Here is a 25,411-nt window from a genome sequence, read left to right as displayed (position 1 = left end):
CAATCTGCCAGAAGAGTCTCTTAGGCCTTCTTCTCGCCCTTTTGTTATGTGCAAAATTCCTCTTCTTCTTTTTTTTTTTTTTTTGTAAAATTCTAGTAAGAGATCTACAGCTTCCAGGTCTACGGCTGATTAGGAACAGAAAACCACAAAAGACAAGTGGTAGGAATTGGGACCAAGAATAAGAACCTGAAACAGGGTGATGGCATAGAAAATGATATAGCAACAAAAGTCAAACACTAAGGATGAAACTTAAAGTAGGACCCAGAAGAGGAGAGCTGAAACTGGTAGGAGAGTAAAATTTTAGGGACATTTCTCTGCCCTGCCCGATGTCATCATCTAGGAGCATTTAAAAACATGAATTTTGAGTTTCTATACATAGGTTCCTATTGCTCTGTATCTCTGTCAACAGACTAACATTCTTGCCAATGCGTGTGAAACAGTATCTTTTAATTTGCACCTCTACTTTTTTTTTAAAAGCAGCTTTGTGTGTGTGTGTGTGTGTGTGTGTGAGAGAGAGAGAGAGAGAGAGAGAGAGAAAGAGAGAAATGCCTAACTCATAAAATCAGGCTTTTATTTGGTTGTTTATATTTTCCCTATATAGTTGTATCAGTTTTCCCTCTTTATGGTCTGTGCTGCTTGGCTGGGTTTTGTTTTAGAAATTTTTCTCCTGGGGTGCCTGGGTGGCTCAGTTGGTTAAATGTTTGTTTCTGGCTCAGGGCATGATCTCAGGGTTCTGGGATCGAGCCCTGGGTCACGCTTCCTGCTTAGTGGAGAGTCTGCTTCTCCCACTCCTTCTGTCCTTCCCCCCTGCCCTTGTGTACAGCCTGCTTCTGTCTCAAAGAAATAAAATCTTTAAAAAACTTGTTCTCCACAGAGGTCAAAAAAGGCATTTTTGCATTTTTATCCGAGTTTTTTCACACTTCACGTCTTTAATTCAGCTAGAATTTGTTATATGACATAATGTAGGGTTCTTTTTTTAAGATTTTAAGTAATCTACACCCAATGTGGGGCTCAAAATCTACAACTCCAAGACCAAGAGTCCCACACTCTTCTGACTGAGCTGGCAGGCACCCTGTGATTCATTTTTGACTTGATTTTTCCTAATGGCTAGTCAGCAGGCTCAGCATTATTATTTATACAGCGCTTCCTTTTGTAAAGACCAGCGTTCTATTTCCTGATTTCTTACCTGCACTGAAACAACCCTGTACACCCTCTTAGATTCCCTTCTAATTCTTTTTCTGAAGACGCTGCCTGTCCTCTGAACTGCACTGCGGTCACCGCTGACGGCGCCCTGCCTGGCTAGAGTCTAAGCAGTGGTGGTGGAGCGGCCTGGGCCTCACTCCGCCCCGCTGCTCCTCTCCTTCCGGATGTGGATGGAATGCCACATGGTGGGATGGGGGCATCTGGCTTCTTGAACTGGGGCTGAAGGAAGGATGCACAATCTGGAGACATGCAGGAGTACTCTCGTGGAGTGCACCTTGACCCGAAGGAGAGAGAGAATGAGGGCAACAAGGAAATAAACTGCCAACCTGTTTTTTTCCTTTTATGAACTTCTCTGAGGTATTTGTCTGCTTTGGCAGAAGCTCCACTTTCTTGCCTGATTTTTTTCCCCCTTCCCCTTATCTATTAGGGCTTGCACAGTCCCTGAATAAAGTGTCAGCATCTTAATCCTTGCCTCAGATTCCCTTCTCACTGGTCTACTGCCCATGCATCAATAAAAGTCTGATTTAATTACGATGAGATATCATGTTAACAGGGAACTGAAGCTACTTTCCTTATTTCTTTTATTCAAAATTATCTATTTTTGATCCCTTCATTAAGCCTGCCATATGAATTTTAAAACTATTCTGTCAAGGCCTATTAAAACTTTGTTTAGATTAAAAAAAATACTTTATTTATTAATTTGACAGAAAGATCACAAGCAGGCAGAGAGAAAGGGGATGAGCAGACAGCCCAATGCCGGGCTCGATCTCAGGATCTTGAGACAATGACCTGAGCTGAAGGCAGAGGCTTATTAACCCATTGAGCCACCTATTAGATTTTTGACTCAAATTGCATTGAATTTACATATATTTGTAGTCATCTTTAGAATACGGTTTTTTTCACTGATGAAAATGGTATTGCCCATTATTTAGGTCTCCCTTATTATTCAATTTCATAATTGTCTAATAATACCTACTTGCTGTTGCTACTGTCAGATATAATCCAAAGTAATTTATATTTGATACTATGCTGGGATTTAAAAAATACCTCCTATGCCAGATTTTTACTTAATACTCTTATAATTTGGAATACTTAAAACTTTAGTTTATAGAGTCTCTTGGATTTTTCATACATACTGTAGAATGACACTTTTGTTTTTTCCCTTTATAAATCTTATAGTTACTAATGTCATAAATAGTCTGGTCTGCTATAACAAAAATGCCATAGATTGGGGCAGTTTAGGAACAACAGAGATTTATTTCTCACAGTTCTAGAAGTCTAAGATCAAGATTTCCTGAAACTTAGTAAGATCAAACTCCTCTGATCTACAAGTCTCATAATTTCTTAAGGTGGGGGACATTTTAAAGTGATGGGGATTAAGCAGCACATTTGTGATCAGTACCAGGTCATGTATGGAGGACTGAATCACTATATTGTACACCTGAAACTAATATAACAGAGTATGTTAATCTAGAACTTAAAATTTAAAAAGAAAATTTTAAAAATATGTTTAGAGAGTGAGGAAGGTGGAGCAGGGGGAGGAGGAGAGATAGAATCTTAAGTAGGCTCCACACTCAGCATGAAGCCCTATGTGGGTCTCAATCTTACAATCCTGAGCTCATGACCTGAGCCAAAATCAGATGCTTAACTGGCTGAGCCAAAGAGGCACTCTTTCTTTTTTGTTGTCACCTGCATTCCCTGTGACTAAGTGTTAACATTCTGGAGGCAGTTAGATTTTTTCGTTGTTACATCTATGCTGCTTTTCTTGTTATTACTACTAGTTTTGCCTTCAACTTGTTTCCTAAATATTCAGCTTGTGCTATGCTTTTGTTTTTAATCTTTTATTTAATTCACATCGCAGTGAGTTGTTATAACGTGGGCACATCTGCATAATTTCTTTCTGTTCCTCAGGGTAAGACTTGTTTTAATTTTGGGTTGTCTATTTCCCAAGCTTTGTTTCTCCCTCACTTGCTGTTACTTGCTTGCCATGCTGTTCTCACTTTGTTGCTGAGCTATCAGTCTAAGCCTTCTAACTTACTCCAACACACTGTGTGGCATTTATTTTTTATTTATTATTAACATATAATGTATTATTCACTTCAGGGGTGTAGGTCTGTGAATCATCAGACTTACACAATTCACAGCACTCACCATAGCACATACCCTCCCCAATGTCCATCACCCAGCCACCCTATCCCTCCCATCTTCCCCTCAGCAATCCTCCGTTTGTTTCGTGAGATTAAGTGTCTCTTATGGTTTGTCTTCCTCCCTGGTTCCATCTTGTTTCATTTTTTCCCTCCCTATCCCCCATGACCCCTGCCATGCTTCTCAAATTCCTCATAGCAGAGAGATCATATGATAACTCTTTTTTCTCTGACTTATTTTGCTTAGCATAATACCCTCTAGTTCCATCCACGTCATTGCAAATGGCAAGATTTCAATTTTTTGATGGCTGCATAGTATTCCACTGTATTCTTTGTCCATTCATGGGTTGATGGACATCTGGGTTCTTTCCATAGTTTGGCTATTGTGGACACTGCTGCTATAAACATTCAGGTGCACATGCCCCTCTGAACCACTACATTTGTATCTTTAGGGTAAATACCCAGTAGTGTGATTGCTGGGTTGTAGGGCAGCTCTATTTTCCACTTTTTGAGGAACCTCCATGCTGTTTTCCAGAGTGGCTGCACCAGCTTGCATTCCCACCAACAGTGAAGGAGGGTTCCCCTTTCTCCACATCCTCGCCAACATCTGTCCTTTCCTGACTTGTTAATTTTAACTGTTCTGACTGGTGTGAAGTGGTATCTCACTGTGGTTTTGATTTGTATTTCCCTGATGCTGAGTGATGTTGAACACTTTTTTGTGTCTGTTGGACATTTGAATGTCTTCTTTGCAGAAATGTCTGTTCTTATCTGCTGCCCAGTTCTTGATTGGATTATTTGTTCTTTTGGGTGCTGATTTTGATAAGTTCATTATAGATTTTGGATACTAGCCCTTTATCTGATACGTCATTTGCAAATATCTTTTCCCATTCTGTCAGTTCTTTTGGTTTTGTTGACTGTTTCCATTGTGTGCAGCATTTATTAACTCCCACTCTACCACATGTGAGACTGGTTTGTTTTCTGTCAATGAACCACAGGTTTAAAGTCAAGATAGTTTATTTCAATTCTCTTTGTAGACAAGGGAGCAGGTGAGAGGGCTCACAAGGGGGAGTGTGGAGTCTAGAATGCCTATTCACTTCTGAGGACTTTTATGGTTCACTCCATTCCCAGAGGGGAATACTCTGAGACCCTGGACATGTTCCCCAATCAACGTGTTGTCTTAGTTTGGGCAGCCTTGATGCATTCAATTTTGTCCCTATCATTCCCTATTCCTTTCCAATAGCCATTTCCACCACTTCTCAGACAAAAGAGAAATGAGTTCAAAGTCCCACTTTAACTGTCTCCATTCAGAGTATACTGGGATATCAAAGAAAATCCTCTGGGCTTTGCTGGCTCACCCACATGGCTTGGAATGGCAGGGTGTACTGAGGAATAGTACCTCACTGTGTCACTCAGTGATCACAGCCCTGCTCTGCCTCTTTTCAGTTACTCATTATTTCCTGTCCTTTAACTTTTTTCTGTTTGTTGTTCTTATCATTATTAGTAGTCAGAAAAAAACAACAGGTAATTATCCATTTTCCTTGCTGTTGGCCAGACCACATCTGGAGTAACCTGATGCATTAGGTGGTGATTAAAGGACAAGGCCTACAAAAATATGCTTCCTTTCCATTCACGAGATTGGCAAAAATGACATTTACCCATTGTTACCCCCCCCCTTTTTTTTTTAAAAGCAAGGCTATTCTCAAATCCTCTGGTGAGCATGCACATTTATACATCTTCTTTGGAAAGCAACTGACAGTAGCTAACACAATGTAAAGTGATCTGAGGCAAAGACTGCCTAACCTCAATATCTACTCTTCTCTTTGTTCTCTGTAATTAATCTAACTGTAGCCAAGGCAGTCACGCTTCCAGCTCAAAGACTACACTTTCCAGCTGCCTTAGTTCGGGCTGCAATAACAAGTATCATAGACTAGGTGGCTTTCAACAACAGAAAAACCGAAATTGCTCCCTCACAGTTCTGAAGGTTGTGAAGTCCAAAATCAAAGTGCCAGCCGACTCGATTCCTGGTGAGGACCCTTACCCTGTTTTCAGAAGCATGCCTCTGCACCTCACACAGTAGTGTGTGAGAGACATCATCTCTTTAGTGTCTCTTCTGATAAGGGCACCAATCCCACTCATGCGAGCTTTACCAAACTACCTCTCAAAGGCCCCACCTCCAGATACCACCACAGTGGTAATTAGGCTTCATATATAAATTCTGGGAGGACACAAATAGTCAGCCCCTAGCACCAGCCTCTCATGCAGCTACAAATGGCCATGAGACTTAAGTTCTGGTCAGTGAGACGTAAGGAGTGTTACGTAGCAACCAGAAAGTTTCCTTAAGGAGGGGACATGCCCTTCAACACTCTCCATTCTGTTTCCTGGAATGTTTATGTGACGACGGCTGCAACTCCAGAAGCCACGTGAGACCCTAAGAACAAGAACTGCTCCCTAGCAACAGCAGAACAGAGTGCTGGAAGATGTGGCAGACTGAAAAAACACCCACAAAGATATAGTCACATCCTAATCACCAAAACCTGTGAATATAACCTTACATGAAAAAGATGGGATTAAGGATTCTGACATGAACAGCTCATCCTACATTATCCTGACAGGCCCTAAATGAGGCAGAGGGAGTTTTGAGAGAGACAGACAGACAGACAGACACAGACACACACACACACACAGGAAGACAGAGATAGAATGAAGTGATGTGGCTATGGAATGCCAGCAGCCGCAAGAAGCTTAAGAGGCAAGGGACAGATTGTCTCCAAGTTTCCAGAGGGTGTGTGGCCCTGCTGACACCTTGATCTTGGACTTCTGGCCTCCACAGCTGTGAGAAAAATAGACTTCTGCTATTTTAAGGCAGCCAGTTTGTAGGAATTTGTTGCAGCAACCACAGAAAAATAACACAAGTGTCTGATTTCCTAGCAACTTTGTAGAGATACCGTATCACCCCTGGAGTGCTTATTTCTGGATCTGCCTATACATTAAGAAAAATATAAAAACTGCTACTTTGGTTAAGCCCTTACTTTAGGTTTTCTTTTATATGTATGAAACCTAATGCAGATATCTGATATAAAGAGCATTTGATATATAAATGAAAAACCAAGTCATAAAACTACTACATGATCACCTGTTAGATAAGGAAAACTGTCTAGGAGCTCCACTCTAAGAAGGTGCTCTAATTTTTAAGTAGGTTATGTTCTCCAAATAGCTGGTTTAAGTCATGGGGCAAAATACTTATAGCAAAGTCAGCCAAGGCCAGTGAAACCACAAATGCATCGAGGGTAAAGAAGAAAGTCCTTAAGGAGTTTACGAAAACCAAATCCCAAAGTCAACAGGATCCTAGTAAAATAGCTGAAGATTGAGAAAATAATCAGCAGAAGTTTCTCAAAAGCAACATAACCTACTGCAATGGAACTATCAGCTGGAAAAAAAAGTCAATGGCAACAGGCTTAAAATGAGAAAATCACTGTCATTTACTTAGCAAGCAACAAGTAATTTGTTTTTCAAGTTAAACAAGAGTGAGTAACCAAAATTTTGCAGAAAGAGTTTAAAGAGAATCCTTAAGTCAGAACATTAAGACTTTAACAAGCTAATCATATGTAAAAATCTATTAAAGGAAACGTTACCAAAAACAAAGTAAAATTTATTTAACATATAGTACCCTGTATGGGACAGCATTCATCAGGCTGATAAACCATTCACTTTGATATACACCATACATACACAGCAATCACCTGACACATCAAAATATTCCCGAATGTTATGTTTATGTGTACATGCAGCAAACATTTGCAAAACGTCTATTGTAGGCCGGGCACCAGAGATAAAGAGAGGAACAGCTAAACTCTCTAGCATTAACAGGCTAGCTTAGACAGGCTCAACCAAACAAAATAAAAATTTCTGGGAGCGCCTGGGTGGCTCTGTTGGTTAAGTGCCTGCATTTGGCTCAGGTCATGATCCTGGGATCCTAAGATCTAGCCCCGGGTCAGGCTCCCTGGATCCTGCTTCTCCCTCTCCTCCCTGCTCATGCTGTCTCTCAAATAAATAATAAAATCTTTAAAGAAAAAAAAAAAAATTCTGGGATGCCTAGATGGCTCAGTCAGTTAAGCAGCTGCCTTCGGCTCAGATCATGATCCCAGAGTCCCTGGGATCGAATCTGGCATTGGGCTCCTTACTTAGCAGGTAGCCTGGTTCTCTCTCTACCTCTGCCTGCCACTCTGCCTACTTGTGCTCTCTCTCTGACAAATAAATAAATAAAATCTTAAAAAAAATTCTTTATACAAAAAGAGACAAAGGAGAATCCTGGGAAAATATTTAGAGCGCACAAGATAACAGAAACATACTGACATCTATTATCTAAAGATATCTCTAGAATATAGTATGTCTATAAATATCACTAACTGGCAGTCAATGTTAATAGTGAAGACACATTTTTGAGAAACCCTAAGAAACTATGTGAGTATTTGGGAATATAAAGCTCTAAATTAGCCATCTTTGTTTCAATTGTTAAATGAAGATGGCCTGTAATTATTTTTATACTAACTGACTTCAAATGTAATTTAAAGTTTTATTTTCTGGGCACCTGGGTGGCTCAGTCAGTTAAGCGTCTGCATTCTGCTCAGGTCATGACTTCAGGGTCCTAGGATGGAGCCCCACACAGGGCTCTCTGTTCAGCGGGGAGTCTGCTTCTCCCTCTGTGCTCTCTCTCTCAAATAAATAAATCCTTTAAAAAAGTTGTATTTTCCTGTATTATAACATCAAAAAGTTATTTTTAAGTCTGGGTAAGGAGATATTTATAATACTGATGGTTTTAATAGTTCCAAGAGTTGTAATACTGAGACTGAAGAAACTTTATTCTTTTGAAATTTTAATTGCCAATATAATAAGTATCAATAATACATCCTGCATAAAGAAAAGCTTTTTCAGTCCTTAAATTTTAAGAGTATAAAGGGGTCAGGAGACTAAAAAGCTTAAGAAATTCTATGTTAATGCCTCTGTTCTGTTTAACCTACATGTAAGATAACAGAGATCATGTAAAGGGTAAGCAGGTTCACACTGCTACAAAGCCATGTATCCTATTCACATCAACTTGTTTTCAGTGACTATTAGTGTCCTATTACAGTAATCCAAGGTACTGATGTTAGAATATGTAAAACAAATCACAACGAAGGTTCGCATACATGTTGTAGAAATCACGAAGTCTTTATCTCCAGATTCATCTATGTCAGTTGGGTGCACCTAGCCCAGACTTTTCATTTGAAGTGACTCTACGCAGTAGGGACAATGACAAGTTCTATTCTAAAAGAGTTGTTCTCTACAGCATTCTAAAACCTTTCTAAGGTGTGATTTTGACTCCATGTGCTTTAATTTCCGTGTAATTTCCAACCTGGGTTCTCCAGCTTCCCTTCTGATTCTAGGGTACCAAATATTCTTCTGTTTCTGCTTAAATTAGCCTGGTAGACCTTTCCAAGAGTTACGAATAATGTAGCTCATGTTTTTACTTCTCTTTGCCAACGGTTTCATTAGAATGAGATTACATGTACAGAAATCTTCCAGGAAATAGGGACTCTCCCCCGGTTCAAATCTAACTGTGTAACCTTAAGACTTACATACTTTTTACTTTCTTACATGTAGACAAGGTATATATTGGTCTGTAATTCTAGAACAGGCAGTACTGGGGTGCCTGGCTGGCTCAGATGGAGGAGCATGTAACTCGATCTTTGGGGTTGTGAGTCTGAGCCCAATGGCGGGTGTAGAGATTACTCAAATAAAAAAACTTTAAAAAAGTACGCAGTCTTACTTCCACAATAGATTCTGGAAATAGCTATTCTTTTCCAAACTGAAATTCTTTAAGGGTTGATATTTAGCTGTGTGGCAAATATGTTATTTTACTTAACATTATATTACTAAAACTATCCTTTTCACTGGGGAAGGCAGAGCAGACAAACTGAAGGCTCTGAGAAGCCTGGAGGTAGGCATCCCTTGGTGCATCTTCTCAAGGACCAATAGGGCAGCACTACTTCCATCTTTCCACCTACCTTCTTTTGACTCTCAATAAACTGAATTGCCAACTCATGGTCACAAGAGGGTGGTGCATCTCTAGTCACTGTTTCTGGTACCCTATTTCAGCAAGAAGGCAGAAAGCACAAAAGACCAAAGAGTACATGCTAGCCTAGTCTATCCATCTTCTAAAACTTTCCCAGAAGTCTCACTCAGCCACTCGTGTTACATTTCACTAGCCAGCTGAGACGTGCTCCCTGCTGCCCTAATGCATCACTGGCATGTGACTAGAATGTGGGTAGACTCACTGCAAGTGGAATTCCTATTACACCTGAAGGAAATTTTAAATTATTAGTTATCTAATACAGAGTCTGATAAATAGCTCAAAAATGTTTAAAATCACAAATGAAACAACTTTTCAGTTAGCAATAATCGCGCCTCAGATAAACCTCATTGGCTATGATATTGCCACTGCGCAAAGCTGACCAAGTTTAATCCATAAGATAGCTTCCCAGTTTGGTCAGGAAAAAAAATCTACTGAATAGTACAAATCAGTGGAAAGTTCAATTGGAGTTAATGTTGTCTATTTATTACTATTATTATTTTTTAAATCAACACTCAGCTGACGGTTCCAACTCTAAATAGAAATTCTGCTTCATATGCAATCCTTATCATTTACTTTAAATATAAAAATGAAAAGCACCAAAATACATATATTCTCCAATTCAATTTTTCTTTTAAGGATATATGATTATCTTAAACCAGCACAGATTTTACAAAACCACATGGATGGGTTAAAACAGGATATAGAGGGGCGCCTGGGTGGTACAGTCGGTTAAGCATCTGCCTTTGGGTCAGGTCATGATCCCAGGGTCCTGGGATTGAGCCCCGCATTGGGCTCCCTGCTCAGTGGAAAGCCTGCTTCTCCCTCTCCCAGTCTCACTGCTTGTGTTCCCTCTCTCACTGTGTCTCTCTCTCTGTCAAATAAATAAATAAATAAAATCTTAAAAACAAAACAAAAAAACAGGATATAGAACATGTATATGTCTCACAGTAATACTCTCTGGGCTTCTAACTACATAGTAGTGAAGAAAGTAGTTCTCAGGCATTGCGATATCCACCCCACCCCCCCAAATTTCTATCTCTACTGTACAGATCCCCTGTTGTTTTGAAACCTTTGATTTTTAACTCACACCCTTTCTTCATATTCCTAGCTCACCAAGTGCTCATATTATTTTAAGATCACTTTGGCTTGTCTTCAGGGAGATTATGTGTTAGGATGGCAGAAGTATACAGTACATCTAATATTTAAAATTCTTAATGTGAAACCCTTTGTGTGTCAGGGGCCCCCTAAAACATCCCCAGGTTTGGTGGTGATTTGCAAAGACCAACAGAACTCAATACAGAATCATACTTACGGTTATTAATTTTTACAACATAAGGATACAAAGTAATATCAGCAAAAGGAAAAGGCACAGGGAAGCAAAGTCCTGAGTATATCAGGGGCAAGCTTCCAAGAGTCCTCTCCCCTGGGTAGGGTGGGGGGGCACCTCAGAGTACACTAAATGCCTTCAGCAATGAGTTCTGACCAGAGTGTGAAATGCTGTCTACCATGGAAAAGTCTACTCATTAGAGACTCAGGAATTGTAATTGGGAGCCGGTAACATAGGTACTCTCTGCCTAGTATTTACCAGAGGAAAGCATGTGCTCAGCAGAAATCATACCGTTTGTGTAGCAGTTTAGGCACACTGAGTCATTCTTAAGAGGGGATGGTGGGAACCTTCCCCAAATTCAAGTTTCCCAGACACTGTCCAAGGGCGACCTTGAAATGAGGCCTTTCTACAGATAGTGGTCTCAGGACTGCTATGTCAACCCTTTTCTGTACACCTTGTGATCCTATATGTAATGGCCATGAGTAATTTTTAATGTTACTTAGCACTGAAACTTTAATTATCTCTAGGATATAAGACCAAGTTTAAACCTGTACAGTGAATGACTGTGGGGATGGTAAATGCGTGGCAGGAGGCTGTTACTGTTGCACGCAATGCTGTATTATGTATCCATTCAAATTTGTTGCCTTCCTTATCCATTTAAGACATATTCTTTCTTGCTGCTATGAACCAAAGCTATCTTAGGAAGAGAACTGAGAAAACAACAATTTGGGAATGACATTCACATAAAATAGGAAAAACGAACTATATTCCCTTCTACCCATGTTTTAGGAACGCAGAATATGTAAATGTACTAAGATTTCTTTTAACAGGTGACGTTCTATTTTTGTGCTGGTGTCCATTGCCAGAGCCATAATAATGAAAAGCAACTGAATTTGGTTTTGCCGGAGTCAGTACACAAATTTTCTTTCCCCTCTATATATACATAAATAATCGGCTCTAAATATAAAGTATCTAAAATATTTTATAGGTATTTTTTAAAAAATAAAAAAAATTATTACAGGTAAATTCATCTGAGGAAAGCCACAGAACAGACTGATCTGTGAAACAAGTAAGATTAAATGAAGTTAAAAATCCTACAGACCTAAGTTAATATAAGTAGGGTACCTTTCTTCCTATAGTTAAAGGTGCTTCCATAAATGACATTTGATCTTTTTTAAAATTTTTAAAATTCAAGTACAGTTAACACGCACTATCTTAGTTTCACGTGTACAACAGAATGACTCAACAATTCTCTACATCTGTGTTTAAGGTATTCGTAATCCCCTTTATCTATTTCATCCTGCCCCCACGTCCCCCCAGCCCTTGAGTAACCACCACTTTGTTCTCTGTATTTAAGAGTCTGGTTTTTCATCTCATTTTTTTCTTTGTTCATTTGTCTTGCTTTTGAAATTCCACTTGTAAGTGAAATCATATGGTATTTGTTTTCTCTATTTCACTCAGCATTATACCTTCTAGGGCCATTCATGTTATTGCAAATGGCAAGATTTCTTTCTTTGTAATGGCTGAGTAATATCCCACTATGTATGTACCACATCTTCTTTATCCATTCATCTGTAACTGGCCACTGCAGCTGCTTCCCTTTTAATAATGCTACAATAAATAAAAGGGTGCACAGATCTTGTTTAATTTGTGTTTGTTTGTTTTTGGGTAAATACTCAGTAGTGAATTACCGGATCACAGGATAATTCTATTTTAATTTTTGAGGAAACTCAAAACTCACCACAGTTTTCCACACAGGTTGCATCAATTTACATTCTCACCAATGGTGCACAAAGTTTCCTTATTCTCTACATACTTGCCAACATTTGCTATTTCTTGTGTTTTTTACTTTAGCCATACAGTTACAAGGTTCTTCCATAAATAATAAATGGACAGCTGCCTTTTTTTTTTTTTTTTAATGTAAGGAAGTAAACCTTTCCTTTCAATTCAGCAACAGTCAAGTGTCTGTGTGCAAAGCAATTTCAAGCCTGGAAACATACATAAGAATAAATCATACTCTGTTGAAAGAAAAAAAAAACGAGGTACATGCATGCACGTAAGTCAAAATCTATTTCTCAAGGAAAAGTTTTAGAATGTTATACCAATGATCTCATTTTAATAAAAAGAATATACCAAAAATACCCCGTTCCCCAACACATGTTTTTTGCACATCAGGAACAAGGAGTGAAAAAACGGTTTGTCTCTGTGGTAGGAGGGCTGTGGATGGGGAAGGTGGGTGCAATACTGAAGAGCATTTGTGTTCTTGCCCCTACATTTATAAATGTTCAAATTTTTTAAAAGATTTTATCTTTATTTGACAGACAGAAATCGCAAGTAGGCAGAGAGGCAGGCAGAGAGAGAGGAGGAAGCAGGTTCCCTGCTGAGCAGAGAGCCGATGCAGGGCTCGATCCCAGGACCCTGGGATCATGACCTGAGCAGAAGAAAGATGCTTTAACCCACTGAGCCACCCAGGGGCCCCTTAAAGTATATTACTTTTTAAATCTGAAAAATTAATTTTAAACTTCAAAAAAAAATCCAGATGGCAGTAACTTAATTATAAAAACAATCACAGAGCTATATCCATATAATGGAATTTTACTCAGCCATAAAAAGGAATGAAGTACTGATACATGCTACAACATAGAAGAATATTAACATTTTATGCCAAGTGAAAGAAGCCAGAGAAGAAAGACTATATATTGAGTGATTTCATTTATATAAAATGTCTAGAATAGCCAAATCTATAAAGAAAGCAGATTAGTGGTTGCCAAGGAATGAGGGAGGGGAGAATGGAGACTGACTGCTAATAGGCAGAGTTTCTTTCCCAGGGTGATGAAAATGTGTGAAATACTGTTGTAGCCCAATGGAGTTAGAACAAAATTATTTAGTGGATTTGAATCTTACCCAATCATTTCTCTTTAACATAGACAGTTCTCACTTTGTCTTAGTTTCCATATGCACGAATTTCAGTCACCAAGGTTTAGTTAAACTGGGTCCCCAACAACATGGTTCAAATTTAAGTCACCACAGTATATTTACTGTAATTAAAAAATTTGCTGACATACATATCACTACATAAACAAAAGATGCGGCATCATGATCAATAGCCAATCAATTTTTTTTTAAAGATTTTACATATTTGTTTGTCAGAGACACAGCAAGAAGGGAACACAAGCAGGGGAAGTGGAAGAGGGAGAAGCAGGCTTCCTGCCAAGCAGGGAGCCTGATGTGGGGCTCCATCCCAGGACCCCGGGATCATGCCCTGGGCCAAAGGAAGACACTTAACAATTCAGGCACCCCTGAAATAATTTCTTTCAAAATCTTTTAGGGATGGGTCATAGCACATTTGTTATTAGTTTATACCCAGACAGCAAAGTGTTATAGCTGTGTTGCCCCCTTACCTTTTAGCAATAAACTCATGTGACGTTTTACAAAAATGGATACTCAAAAGAGGGATTTGGTCAACAATGATGAAACTGCAGCAAAGAAAAGGAAAAGTGGTAAAACTGGAAATGAAATTCAAGTAACAAATATATAGAAGAAATGGCTGACTGTGGGATGTGGATACTGCTGCCCTTGGAGAGACTCTAGATCCGCAGCCAGGAAATACACAGACTAAGTGACATAAATAAATATGGAAATTTATTGAGATACACGAGGAAAAGTGGTTGCAGGGAAAAGAATGAACATATCCCAGAAGAAGTGACACTGGCAAAAATCTCAGTAAAGAAATTCTTAGAGACATCTTATAACACTGAAAGCACAAAGGAGAAATCTGATGTTGGAAGCTGATCCAAACTTAAGAAAAAAGGTAAATCAAAATCTTAGAATATTCCTCAAAGTAGCATTTCTCAAAATGCAGTCTGGAATTTCTAGATAACAAGACTTGTGATATCTTTAAAAATGTAGATTTCTGAACCTGCAAAGCCTTAATCAGTCTCTGGGGTGGAATTAAGGAACCTGAACTTTTTCTTTTCTTTTTCTTTTTAAAAGATTTTTATTTATTTATTTGACAGAGCTCACAAGTAGGCAGAGAGGCAGGCAGGCTGAGAGAGGCAGGAAGCAGGCTCCCCGCTGAGCAGAGAGCCCGATGCAGGGCTCGATCCCAGGACCCTGAGATCATGACCTGAGCTGAAGGCAGAGGCTTTAACCCACTGAGCCACCCAGGCGCCCCAGGAACCTGAACTTTTTATTTCCTTTCCAAGTGATGTTTATGCACACACAAAGCTTAAGGAAAAGTTGGAACATTTTGACTACACAAAAATGCTAAAATATCCAGTAGAATTTTTTTAAAAGGGAAAGAGTATTTTAAACATTAAATGGCTAACTTTCTGCATTTTCAAAGAGTTTACAGAATCAAGAAAATGTTATGAAATTACAACAAAGAATACACAACTTAATTAGCAGGAAAATATTCTCATATCCTACACACTATGATTCTGATAAATCTACCCAATGTTTTCTTCATTTATTTTGGCATTATTTTTCACTTATTTATTAACTGTCTTGTCACCTAAAATTTGTTACGGAGTAAAAATTTGTGCAGTTAAGAACCTTACCCACAGAGTGGTCTGGCATCTGCTCTTGCCTACTGGGAAGTGACTGCCAGGCCCCAAAAAGTCCTGCTTCATGTGAGTATCTTTGCCAGAGGGCTTTGACCACTGGACAGTCTAACAAGGTGATTTATGATGAGAGCTTTGGGTGACCAGTGTCTGTTCTGCCTCTGAAGGAACTAGAGATTGAAGGTATCAGGCCCTCCTGAACTCTGCCCTACATGTCTCTCCCCTTGGCTGATTTTAATTTGTTATTCTTTCCCTACAATCACGAGTATAACAGCTTTCAGTGAGTTCTGTGTGGGCTTCCTGTGAATTACTGAACTTGGGAGAGCAGTTTTGAAACCCATTGAACATGCAATTGGTGTCACAACTGAGAGCAGTCCTGGGAACTGTGCCTTCTAATTCCTGCAATACCCTTTCAGATCACAAAAGCAAACCACCTTTATGAGTAATTTGCAACACTTTCCCTGACCACTCTATTAACAGAGCTTCCTAAGCTCAAGCCCATCACTCTCCCCTATCCTCTGCTTTTTCTTCCTACCAAGAATTACTGTCTGGCACTCTATTAAGTCTGTTTATCATCTGACTCCTCTTCTGTTCACAGCTGAATTTCTGGCACTTTGAACAGCATCTGGCACACAGGAATACAACTAAAATTCGCTGAATTTATGGTGCAAAAACACAATGACAGCATTTATTCGGTCACTCTTTTCTTTTTTTTCCCCTCATTTCCCACAGAGCAAGTGCCTCTCTTGCTACCAAAGCAAAGGCAAGACCACACTGAGCCAATTCTCCTTATTCAGGAATAAATATCACATGGGAAATCTATCAAAGGTTGAAGAAACTTTGTAACTACTTTCCTTTCTATGAAATGGAAAGAGCAAAATTAAAGGATAGCCTACACACTATCTTGGCACATTAAAAAAAAAAAAAATCACATGCTGGGGCGCCTGGGTGGCTCAGTGGGTTAAAGCCTCTGCCTTCGGCTTGGGTCATGATCCCAGAGTCCTGGCACTGAGCCCCACATTGGGCTCTCTGCTCCGTAGGGAGCCTGCTTCCTCCTCTCTCTCTGCCGGCCTCTCTGCCTACTTGTGACCTCTGTCCGTCAAATAAATAAATAAAATCTTTTAAAAAAAAATCGCATGCTAAAAAGTCACTTCAAACAAAGTTTCACAGAAGACTGCATGAGTGAGGGGCGCCTGGGTGGCTCGGTTGAGCATCCAACTCTTGGTTTCTTCTCTTGTCATGATCTTAGGATGATGAGATCAAGCCCCACATGGAGGTCCACAACCAGCAAGAAGTTTGCGATTCTCTTTCTCCCTCTGCCCCCTGTCCCCATGCTCTCTTTATTTCTAAATATAAAGAAATAGAATATTTAAAAAAAAAAAAAAGACTGAATTGGTCAAGACAGTCTCACCTTCCCATCCCATTCTCAAAATAAGATGACTGTCCTTATATAAAACATTATTTAGCAGATCTTCAATGGAATATTACATACTTCCATTGTACTATATCATAGTGCTATCACAGTACAAGTTAGTTATCTCAGCTTGCACCTCAAGATTACCATTTAATTCTTTTGTGCAAAAGTTATTTCAATCAAATGGCAGTTTGCAAAGCACAGTGACTGTCCCAGACTACAAGAGACAGCAAACCAATTCTAAGCTTGAGCTTCCCCATTTCCTAGCTTAATATGATTATTAAAGAAATTGAGATTTGAAAAGTAATGTTATAGAAAGTAGAGACAAGATTTAATCATTAGTAAAGGAATACTGCGAAAGAAAATATTTCTTTATGCAAGTTAAAGAACCAAGATCAGGTTTACATTTAACTTACATTTACATGAAGAATTATTATAAGGAAATCAGTTCAAAATAACTCAAATTTCCTACTTAATCTAAAGTAAACTCAAATTCTCATACACAATAGATAATCCATTGACTATGATTTTAGATGTCTATGATTTTAATGCCATACTTCTTAGACTAAGTTCCGTAAACAGATACAGGGTATATAGTCTAAAACACAGTGATTGTTTTGGCCCTAATTTTATCTTCAAAGTCTGGTATTTGGTTTCCTTTTACCAAAGAAGGATTTCACTCAGTAGGTCTCTCACAGTATATATTCTGAAGAAAAGATGGTGAAGAAAAAATTTCCGCAGGTCTTCAAATTAGAAGACAAATGCTACCAAAAAACTACTCCATGTGGGAAAAAAAAAGTATATAATGTAGACTCTTCTTTTTATCTTCCTACAGATACTGTTTCACACATCATATATAAAGTTGAGAAATGAACTGATTTAATTTTAAAGGTCTGCTCTTGTCATTAACAGTTCATGCTAGTCTAGTTTGCTTCAGTTTCTTTACCTGTCTGCTAAGAGGCTGGCTTAGATACATGTGGAAAACAATTGCTTCAGTCAGCAGAACTGGGTTTTAACCTCATATTCCATTGTAATCAGGTCATTTGTGTTACAGTAAGAAAGGAAGCAACTACTTTCTAAATCATGACATTTTAGACTCTGTCAGATAGACCACCAAAGCTCAAGGGAAATTAAAATGAACTATCTAGTTCATTTTCTAGTACTAGTTAGGCTTTCTGCCTATTAAGACCCTAATTTTTAGCTACAACCTATCAAAGAAAACAGTAATCCAAGAGATTTTTCCTATACACAAAATCATTTTTACTAGACTCTAATCTTCATTAAGATGGTTTCAGGCATTCAGGAATTTAAGCAAGCTATTTCACATTAATGAGGTAACTAATATCCTAATGATCTTTCTATCTCAAGGCTGAAGCCACAATCCAGAAAACTATCCATTAGTCTTACATATTATTTATGTATTTATATTCCTACAAAAGGCTCAGAATTTTTCTAAGTAGGTACTTTATAATCATCAGACTAAAGATCTGCATGTACACAAACAGGCTAAATTTCCTATCTACTTAACAGTATCATTACCCAGGTTCTTCAATAAAAATAAAGTTTATCAGGTAAAAGAACCTAAAAAGTTTCTCTTGTTGCAATGCTACCAAGAGTTAAATATAGTTCTAGTCACACAATGTCCTGAACAGCGCCAGACTGGCTCTCCAGGCACACTATCTTTTTAAAATTACTGTACACACTGCTGTTCCGAAATGAATCACAGAAACAGTTTCTCCATACACATAAGTCAAATTTGCAATTAGCTTCAAAAGCAGGACTGCCTTAATTTTTTTTTAAGATTTTATTTTATTTTCTTTTGACAGACAGAGATCACAAGTAAGCAGAGAGGCAGGCAGAGAGAGAGAGAGAGAGAGAGGGAGAAAGCAGGCTCCCTGCTGAGGGGCTCGATCCCAGGACCCTGGGACCATGACCTGAGCCGAAGGCAGAGGCTTTAACCCACTGAGCCACGCAGGCGCCCCAGGACTGCCTTAATTTAGGAGCTAGTTCTCTCAGAAGACGTGTCTTACTATTTTAACAATTTTTTTCTGCACAGAAATTAACCTCAAAGGACAGACCATCCATACCCATATTTTTTGTAGTTCTTCGCCATTTGGCATTAGAATGGATCTTAGTTTTGCCACTACCTTAAAATAGGGCTTTTATCAGTACCACTTTGGTCTCAATTTCAGCTGACTCCCTCAGTTTTTAAGCAACCCAATTTAGAACAGGAATTTAATTTTGAGAGGAAAAATCACCACCATATAATAGAACTTCCTATAGAGTAATATTTTCAAGAGACTCCAAAAAATCATGTTATTAAAAACAAAACAAAAAAAACAACCAATCCAGTCACAAAGAATTAAACAAAAAAAAGGATTTGTTTAACTAGGTTTAACATTTTATTTTTCTTTTACATTCTTTCTATATGCCTGCCAGTCCTCATTTTCTGGAAAGAGAGAGGAAGCATTAAGGAGAGAAGGCAAAGAGTTTAAAGTTACTTCACAAAATCGCTACTAATCCTAGTACTTTGTGCTCCAGGTAACAGGGACCACACGAAATACTGCAACTGTATTTTTCAGGGTTCTACAACCTCTACACATAAAACCTCTTTTGAAGTACATTCTCCATAGAGAAGTCATGTCAACACACCTATTTATTTTGCATCTTTCCCCAAAAGAAAACGAGATGACAGATTCAAAACAAAATAAAATGGCTATTTTTATTTGGCTTTTCCTAAAATAGCTTATTGCTTAGGGGTACTTTACACAGGTATTATTTTAAAATTCACAAGCATCCTAGGCTAAGATAGGCAAATAATTACACTTGTCTTACAAAAAAGAAATCAGGTGCAAAGAGACTGGGTGAAGCCAGGGTTTGAATTCAGAGAGCAGACGACCGGAGTTTAAAATATGTAAACATTACACTTGTCAGGAAAAATAATGTTAGGGATAGGGATATAAAATGGAACCAAAGGCTAAAGTAGGAAGATAGACTATATATGCCACCAAGAAATGCCACAGCAACTAGAAGACAGTTGTAAAACTAAGCTCTGCTCAAAAGGGTAGCGAGAAAGGAATACTATGCTTCTCCATTCCACTGGCAACAAGGGGTGGAGGCCAACATAAATGACTGGGGATTTTTCACTTAAAAATTCATGTTTAGGAGCGCCTGGGTGGTCACTTGATTAAATATCCGACTTGGTATGGCTTAGGTCGTGATCTCGGGGTGGTGGGATGGAGCCCTGCATGGGGTTCTGCACTGAGTCTCCCCCACCCCAATCCCGTGCTCTCTCAAATAAATAAATCTTAAAAAAAATAAAAATAAAATAAAATTCCATTTTAGTAGATAAGTACAAAAAAAAATTTTTTTTAAAGTGAGGAACACAACAAGCTTAAATACAGACCTATAAAGTCCTAGTGATTGGTAGTCCAATTCATGTAAGAGCTGATGTACAAATAATCTCTCCTGACAACTACAGAAAGCTTCCTCAAGATTTAAGTGTGACGGAGGGGCACCGGACTGGCTCAGTCAGAGCCGCCATCTCACTCTTGATCACAGGGTTATGAGTTTGAACCCCACGTTAGGTGTAGAGATTAAATTAATAAAAAATCCATAAAAACAAACAAAAAAAGTTTTAAGTATGACTGAGTAGCAGCACAATGTTCTTCTCTAGGAATGTATCTTAAAATTATTAGAGAGTCAAAGGGAAAAACTGATTCAACACCAACTCTGTCCGAAACTTCAAGTCTACATCTAACTTTCATAGCAGGGTTAACAGGTTCAACTAATTTCAAAACTAGGTACTTTAAAACTTAATGTTGACAGTAGACCTTGAGAAAGCAATTTAAAATGTAAATTTTAAGACTCATGAAATTACAGGTTATCAAACAAGAAAACCATCAACTTGAAGCTACAAGTAACGTTTGTTTCAGAAAGAAAAAAAAAACCACTATTGGCTTAGCAGTTCTATTTAAGAAATTTTCCCGTGTTAGCAAAGTGTTATTTAATATATAAAGATCTTAGGTAACATTACACTTGTTAAAAAACACTATCCTATCTTAATATTAGCTATTATTCCTCATCCCTAAATTGTAAAATCTTATAAGTGCCCTATTATTTCCTCCTCCAATGCATTTCTGAGGCATTATGACTTCCAAACACAAACTACCAAGAAAGTCTTAAAAATACAAGCAAACCCAACCTTAAGAATAAATCACTTTGTTACTCTCTCATACAGCACCTCTCTACAAAAAAAAATGTGTGAAAATTATGTGGTCCAGATTATAAAAACTGTACGAGAAAAATTCTGGACTTGAAAGAGGAAGAGTGAAATAATTCGAGCGGTTAAGAAAACAATGGATACAGAATTCAGAAAGCAGTCCAAGATCACCCAATCCAGAACGTCTGTGAGCAGTTAACCACCTGCATACCGTATTACTCTTTCGTGTAGAAAAGAACACCACAACCCCCCAAACCTCAAAACACTTCCCATATAATAGAAATAGGAAAAAAGTTTCTGAAGCGAGCCATCCTGCACCAAAACCACGTACCCCAGGTATCATTTCAAGTAATCACTGTTATCAAACTTAAGACACACCGTCTCGTTTTCGACGATCCGCATATGCTTCCAAGAGTCAGTGCGGAGACTAGTTACCGTCGGTGTAAACCAAAGCCAACCCCTATTTAAAAACCAGTCTGCCATTACACCCACCTCTCTAAAAACAAACGCTTGACACATTCCAAGTTAGTGGCTTTTCAAGGGCCCGATCCACCTGAGAAAACATCTATTAACAAGTTCATTAACACTAACACCAGGTTAACTTTCGGTGCATCTCCAAACAAGAGACTGCATTATATTAATTTGCCGGCATTCTAAAGCGCCGAGATCGCCAGTCCTCGTGCGAAATGTCAGGGTCAGTAAGCCCCAGGAGAGCGTCGGTGACCCCAATAAAATCTAGGGCGTGGATTCCCGGCGCCACGTCTCCCCTCCCGTCTACACCGGTCCCTTGGGCCAGTGAAGTGAGCTTCCGGAGGGGGCCGCAGGGTGCGTCCGGAGGGGAGGCAGAGGGGCCCGGGGCGGCCAGCTCCCGAGTCCGGTCCTGGAACGGCCCGTCCCGCCGCCCAGGTGGGCGTCCCAGCACGGAGACACAGCCCCGCGGGGCCCGGGAGCGGCTACGCCGGACACAGCGCGGGCAGGCCCGGGAGGGGAGGGGAGGGGAGGGGAGGGGCCGGGCCGCCGGGGCCGCCCCCACCCGGCCTGGCGCTCCCGCATTTCTCCTCTTTTCTCTCACCTTTTCGCACAGCGTCCGCACTTGATTCTCGTTAAGCTGTTTACACTCGTTCAGCTGCTCGACCCACTGGTCCAGCTCCTTGGTGAACGCCTTGTCGTCCATGGCGGCCCGATCCCCTTGCCCGCCGCCTCCCTCCCCCCTCCCCGCCCCTTCCCACCCCCGCCCCGGGCGCCGCTCCCCTCTCCCGCCGCCGCCGCGGCCGCCAGCTCCCAGCGGGAGAGGAGGGAGCGGGGGAGCGCGGCTGCGGGCCCCTCGCCCCGCCCAAGGCCAGCAGGCAGCTCCCGGCGCGCGGCCTCGAGGAGACCCTCGCCCGCCCGGCTGCGCGCTCCGGGAGTGGGTGAAGGGCGCGGGGAGGTTGGCGGGAGTGCGGCGCGGGACTTCGACGCAGCACCTGCCGGACGCTAACCACTCGCCGCCGCCGCCGCCGCCGCCGCCGCCGCCTCCCGCCTGCCGGCCTCTCCCGGCTCTCTCGCCCCTTCTCTCGCTCTTTCTCTCCCCTCCCTCTGGGTTTCCGTCATCGCCCGGGCATTTCCGCCAGGAACAGGCGAGCAGGAGGCGCCGCCAGGGCTCGGGACGCGAGGAAGGGTGCAGCGCCCCCGTGTGGCTCGGCGGATAAACGGCCCCGGGAGAGGGCGCGGAGGAGGGCTCTGTCCCCCGCCTCCCTTCTCTATCTTCCTTTCCTACTTGGAGTCCCGCCTAATATCTCTGGTCGTTCCTTCACAGCCTTTTCTCTGGGAACTTAGACCCACCTTAGTCTCCTGCAGTATTATTTCAGCGCTCTGGGGAGGAACTGGCAACATTGTCTCCCCAGAGTCTAGCGCTCTGCCGTAGCAAACCCTCAATAATATTATTTATTTGGTGTATAAATGAATTCTTTCTAGCCTTATCTCTGCCACTAGTTAGCAGTGGACCCTAACATCTCGAAGCCTCCCCTTCTTTCTTTCTTTCTTTCTTTTCTTTTTTTTTTTTTTTTTTTAGGTTTTATTTATTGGAGAGAGAGAGAGAGAGCACCTGAGAGTGGAGGTAGTGGCAGAGGAAGAAGCAGACCATCTCCCCTCAACCCTGCCTCGGGAGGGGGGCGGTGGGAAGCCTGAACCTGGCTGGATGCCAGAACCCTGAGATCATGACTCCAGCCCAAGTCCCTTGGCCGACTGAGCCCTCCCAGGTCCCCCTCTTTCATGATATTTCTGTATAACAGTCTGTGTCCCCTCCAGCCCCAGTGTTCTTTGCTGCATTTTCTGCAGAGCTTACTGAATTCTAATGATTTGCTCAAATGTCTCTGGAGCAACTGCTAATAAACTGCCGCGTCCCTTGTAGATCAGGTGCTAAACAGCCGTACTGACTCTCTAGAAGGCACACACTACTGTAGCTCAACGCAGTGAGAAGCCGCCTGATCCTGGCTTTGCCAACTTTGTAACTGTGTCCTTGGGCAATCACCAAATCTCCCCCGACTCAGATTCCTCATCTACTAAAAGGGCTCCGTAAGGCCTACCTTTTCAGGTTATGAAGAAATATTTTGCAAGTGCCTATCCAATAGGACAGCATGCCTTATGCCTTTGGGCAATAGTTGCAGAAAGTTTTCGAAGGTGGGATTTGAACTGACTTTTGAAACTTCTTCCCAGGCAAAATCTTGAAGTTGAAGGAAAAAGAGGAAAAGTTGCAAGGAGGTTTTTTGGTGCTGTTTTTGTTTGTTTGTTTTTGGTAGAGAACACGTGTGAATGGTCTGCAAAGCTACTTTATCAAGAGAAGTAGGTCATGTGGTGGGAAATGAGGTTGGAAGACATCTTGACATCAAGTGACTTGTAAAACCAAGTGAAGGACAAAACAGGAGCAACAGTAGAGGGGGAGAGAGAAGCAGGCTGCCTGCTGAGCAGAGAGCCTGATGTGGGGGGCTGGATCCCAGCATGCGGGGCTTGATCCCAAGTTGTGGGGCTCAATCCTAGGTTTTGGGGCTGGATCCCAGGACCCTGGGATCATGACCTGAGCCAAAGGCAAACGCTTGACTATCTGACCCACCCAGGTGCCTTTGGTCAAAGAATTTTAAAACCACTGACTTCAGCAGATCCTACATGCCTTAAAATTACATGTTAGATTTTGTTCTTACACAACTGATTAGGTTCTTTTAAAATATATAAATGTTGATAATTTTTCTTGATGTAAATGGCTTTGTGTCATTAAATTATATGAGATATGAATCATTTAAATTTTGTAATGTATTCAGAAAGTTATATGCTGCATTTAAAATTATACATTGTATTGTTCTAAAAAAGATTCTTCTATACCACCATACTTCTCAAAAAATAAACAAACACCTTTACTTCTAGTTTAAAAACTTTCTGATAATTGGAAGGTGAAGTTAGTACTATTGAATTTGACAAAGAGAATTCTGTGTCAGAATCTCCATTAGTAATGATGAAATTAAAATGACAGAGTCAGGGGAACCTGGGTGGTTCAGTTCGTTAAGCACCAGACTCTTGATCTCAGCTTAAGTCTTGATCCCAGGGCTGTGAGTTACAGCCCTGTGTTGGGCTCCATACTGGGTATGGAGCTGAGAAAGAAAGAAGGAGAGAAAGAGAGAAAGACAGAAGAGAGAGTGAGAGAGAGAAAGGAAGTCAAATTGGAAATGCTTTATTTGAATTTAAAACTACAAATCACTACAAATAAACTATTAATAAAAAGATCATCGTTCTTTTCATTATGATTTTGACACCATAGTGTTCATTCTAAGCAACACTGGTTCAGTAGAGATTGCTAGTAATCTAGCTAATATTCACTATACAATTCTGTTTGGAGTAAAAAACAAAAATGCCCTGCTTAAAAAATTACATAAGAGTGGTCAGGTGGTGTAATTCTGCAAAAGAGATGTAAATAGAAGTAGCTAAGGGGCTGAACCAGAAAGGTTGTTAAAGGGAGTAAACTTAACATCCTCTTGCCTAGAACTCATTGTAGGAGATGGAACAGCTGTTTGAAGCCACTAGAAAAATGCAAGAGGCTCAAGACCACATGTTAAGGATAGCTAAGAAGAAAGATAAAAAGAACTTCGGTTCCTTATGGCAATGCAAAACCAGAATAGCTGCTCTGGACCGCCTACCTCCAGGCTTATTATGAGAGGAAAACCCCCTCTTTGTTTGAGCTTCATTTGCTGGTTTTGTTACATCTACACACAAACCTGACTGATACATTCAGATACTATTCATTATTTGCTTTGACTAAAGGATAGGTGGAAAATAGACTGATTTTTTTTTTTTACAATTAGGTTGAGCAATTTTTCATATTTTTTGACATGTATGTGAATCAAGTGCTCATTATTTCTTGAGTTTCTCACTTCCTCAGTACTGATTTATAGGCTGCCTGA

General features: G+C 40.3%; 1 protein-coding gene and 1 pseudogene across 1 annotated transcript in view; both read right to left on the bottom strand.

Moving 5' to 3' along the window:
• Positions 1–22,496, bottom strand: part of PPP2CB (protein phosphatase 2 catalytic subunit beta) — a 36,296-nt gene extending 13,800 nt beyond the window's left edge. Inside the window, exon 1 of the mRNA XM_045073776.1 lies at positions 22,057–22,496. Coding sequence (XP_044929711.1) covers positions 22,057–22,158 — 102 coding nt within the window. The 5' untranslated portion in view covers positions 22,159–22,496. The remainder of the gene's footprint in view (positions 1–22,056) is intronic.
• Positions 9,722–9,836, bottom strand: LOC123390180 (annotated as a pseudogene).
• Positions 22,497–25,411: the final 2,915 nt, after the last annotated feature.

The sequence above is a fragment of the Mustela putorius genome, unplaced genomic scaffold (genome assembly GCF_011764305.1).
Source record: "Mustela putorius furo isolate JIRA1106 unplaced genomic scaffold, ASM1176430v1.1 tig00537255_pilon_pilon_pilon, whole genome shotgun sequence".
NCBI lineage: Eukaryota > Metazoa > Chordata > Mammalia > Carnivora > Mustelidae > Mustela > Mustela putorius.
Note: the sequence above shows the minus strand (reverse complement) of the source record. Positions and strands in the feature narration are given on the sequence as shown.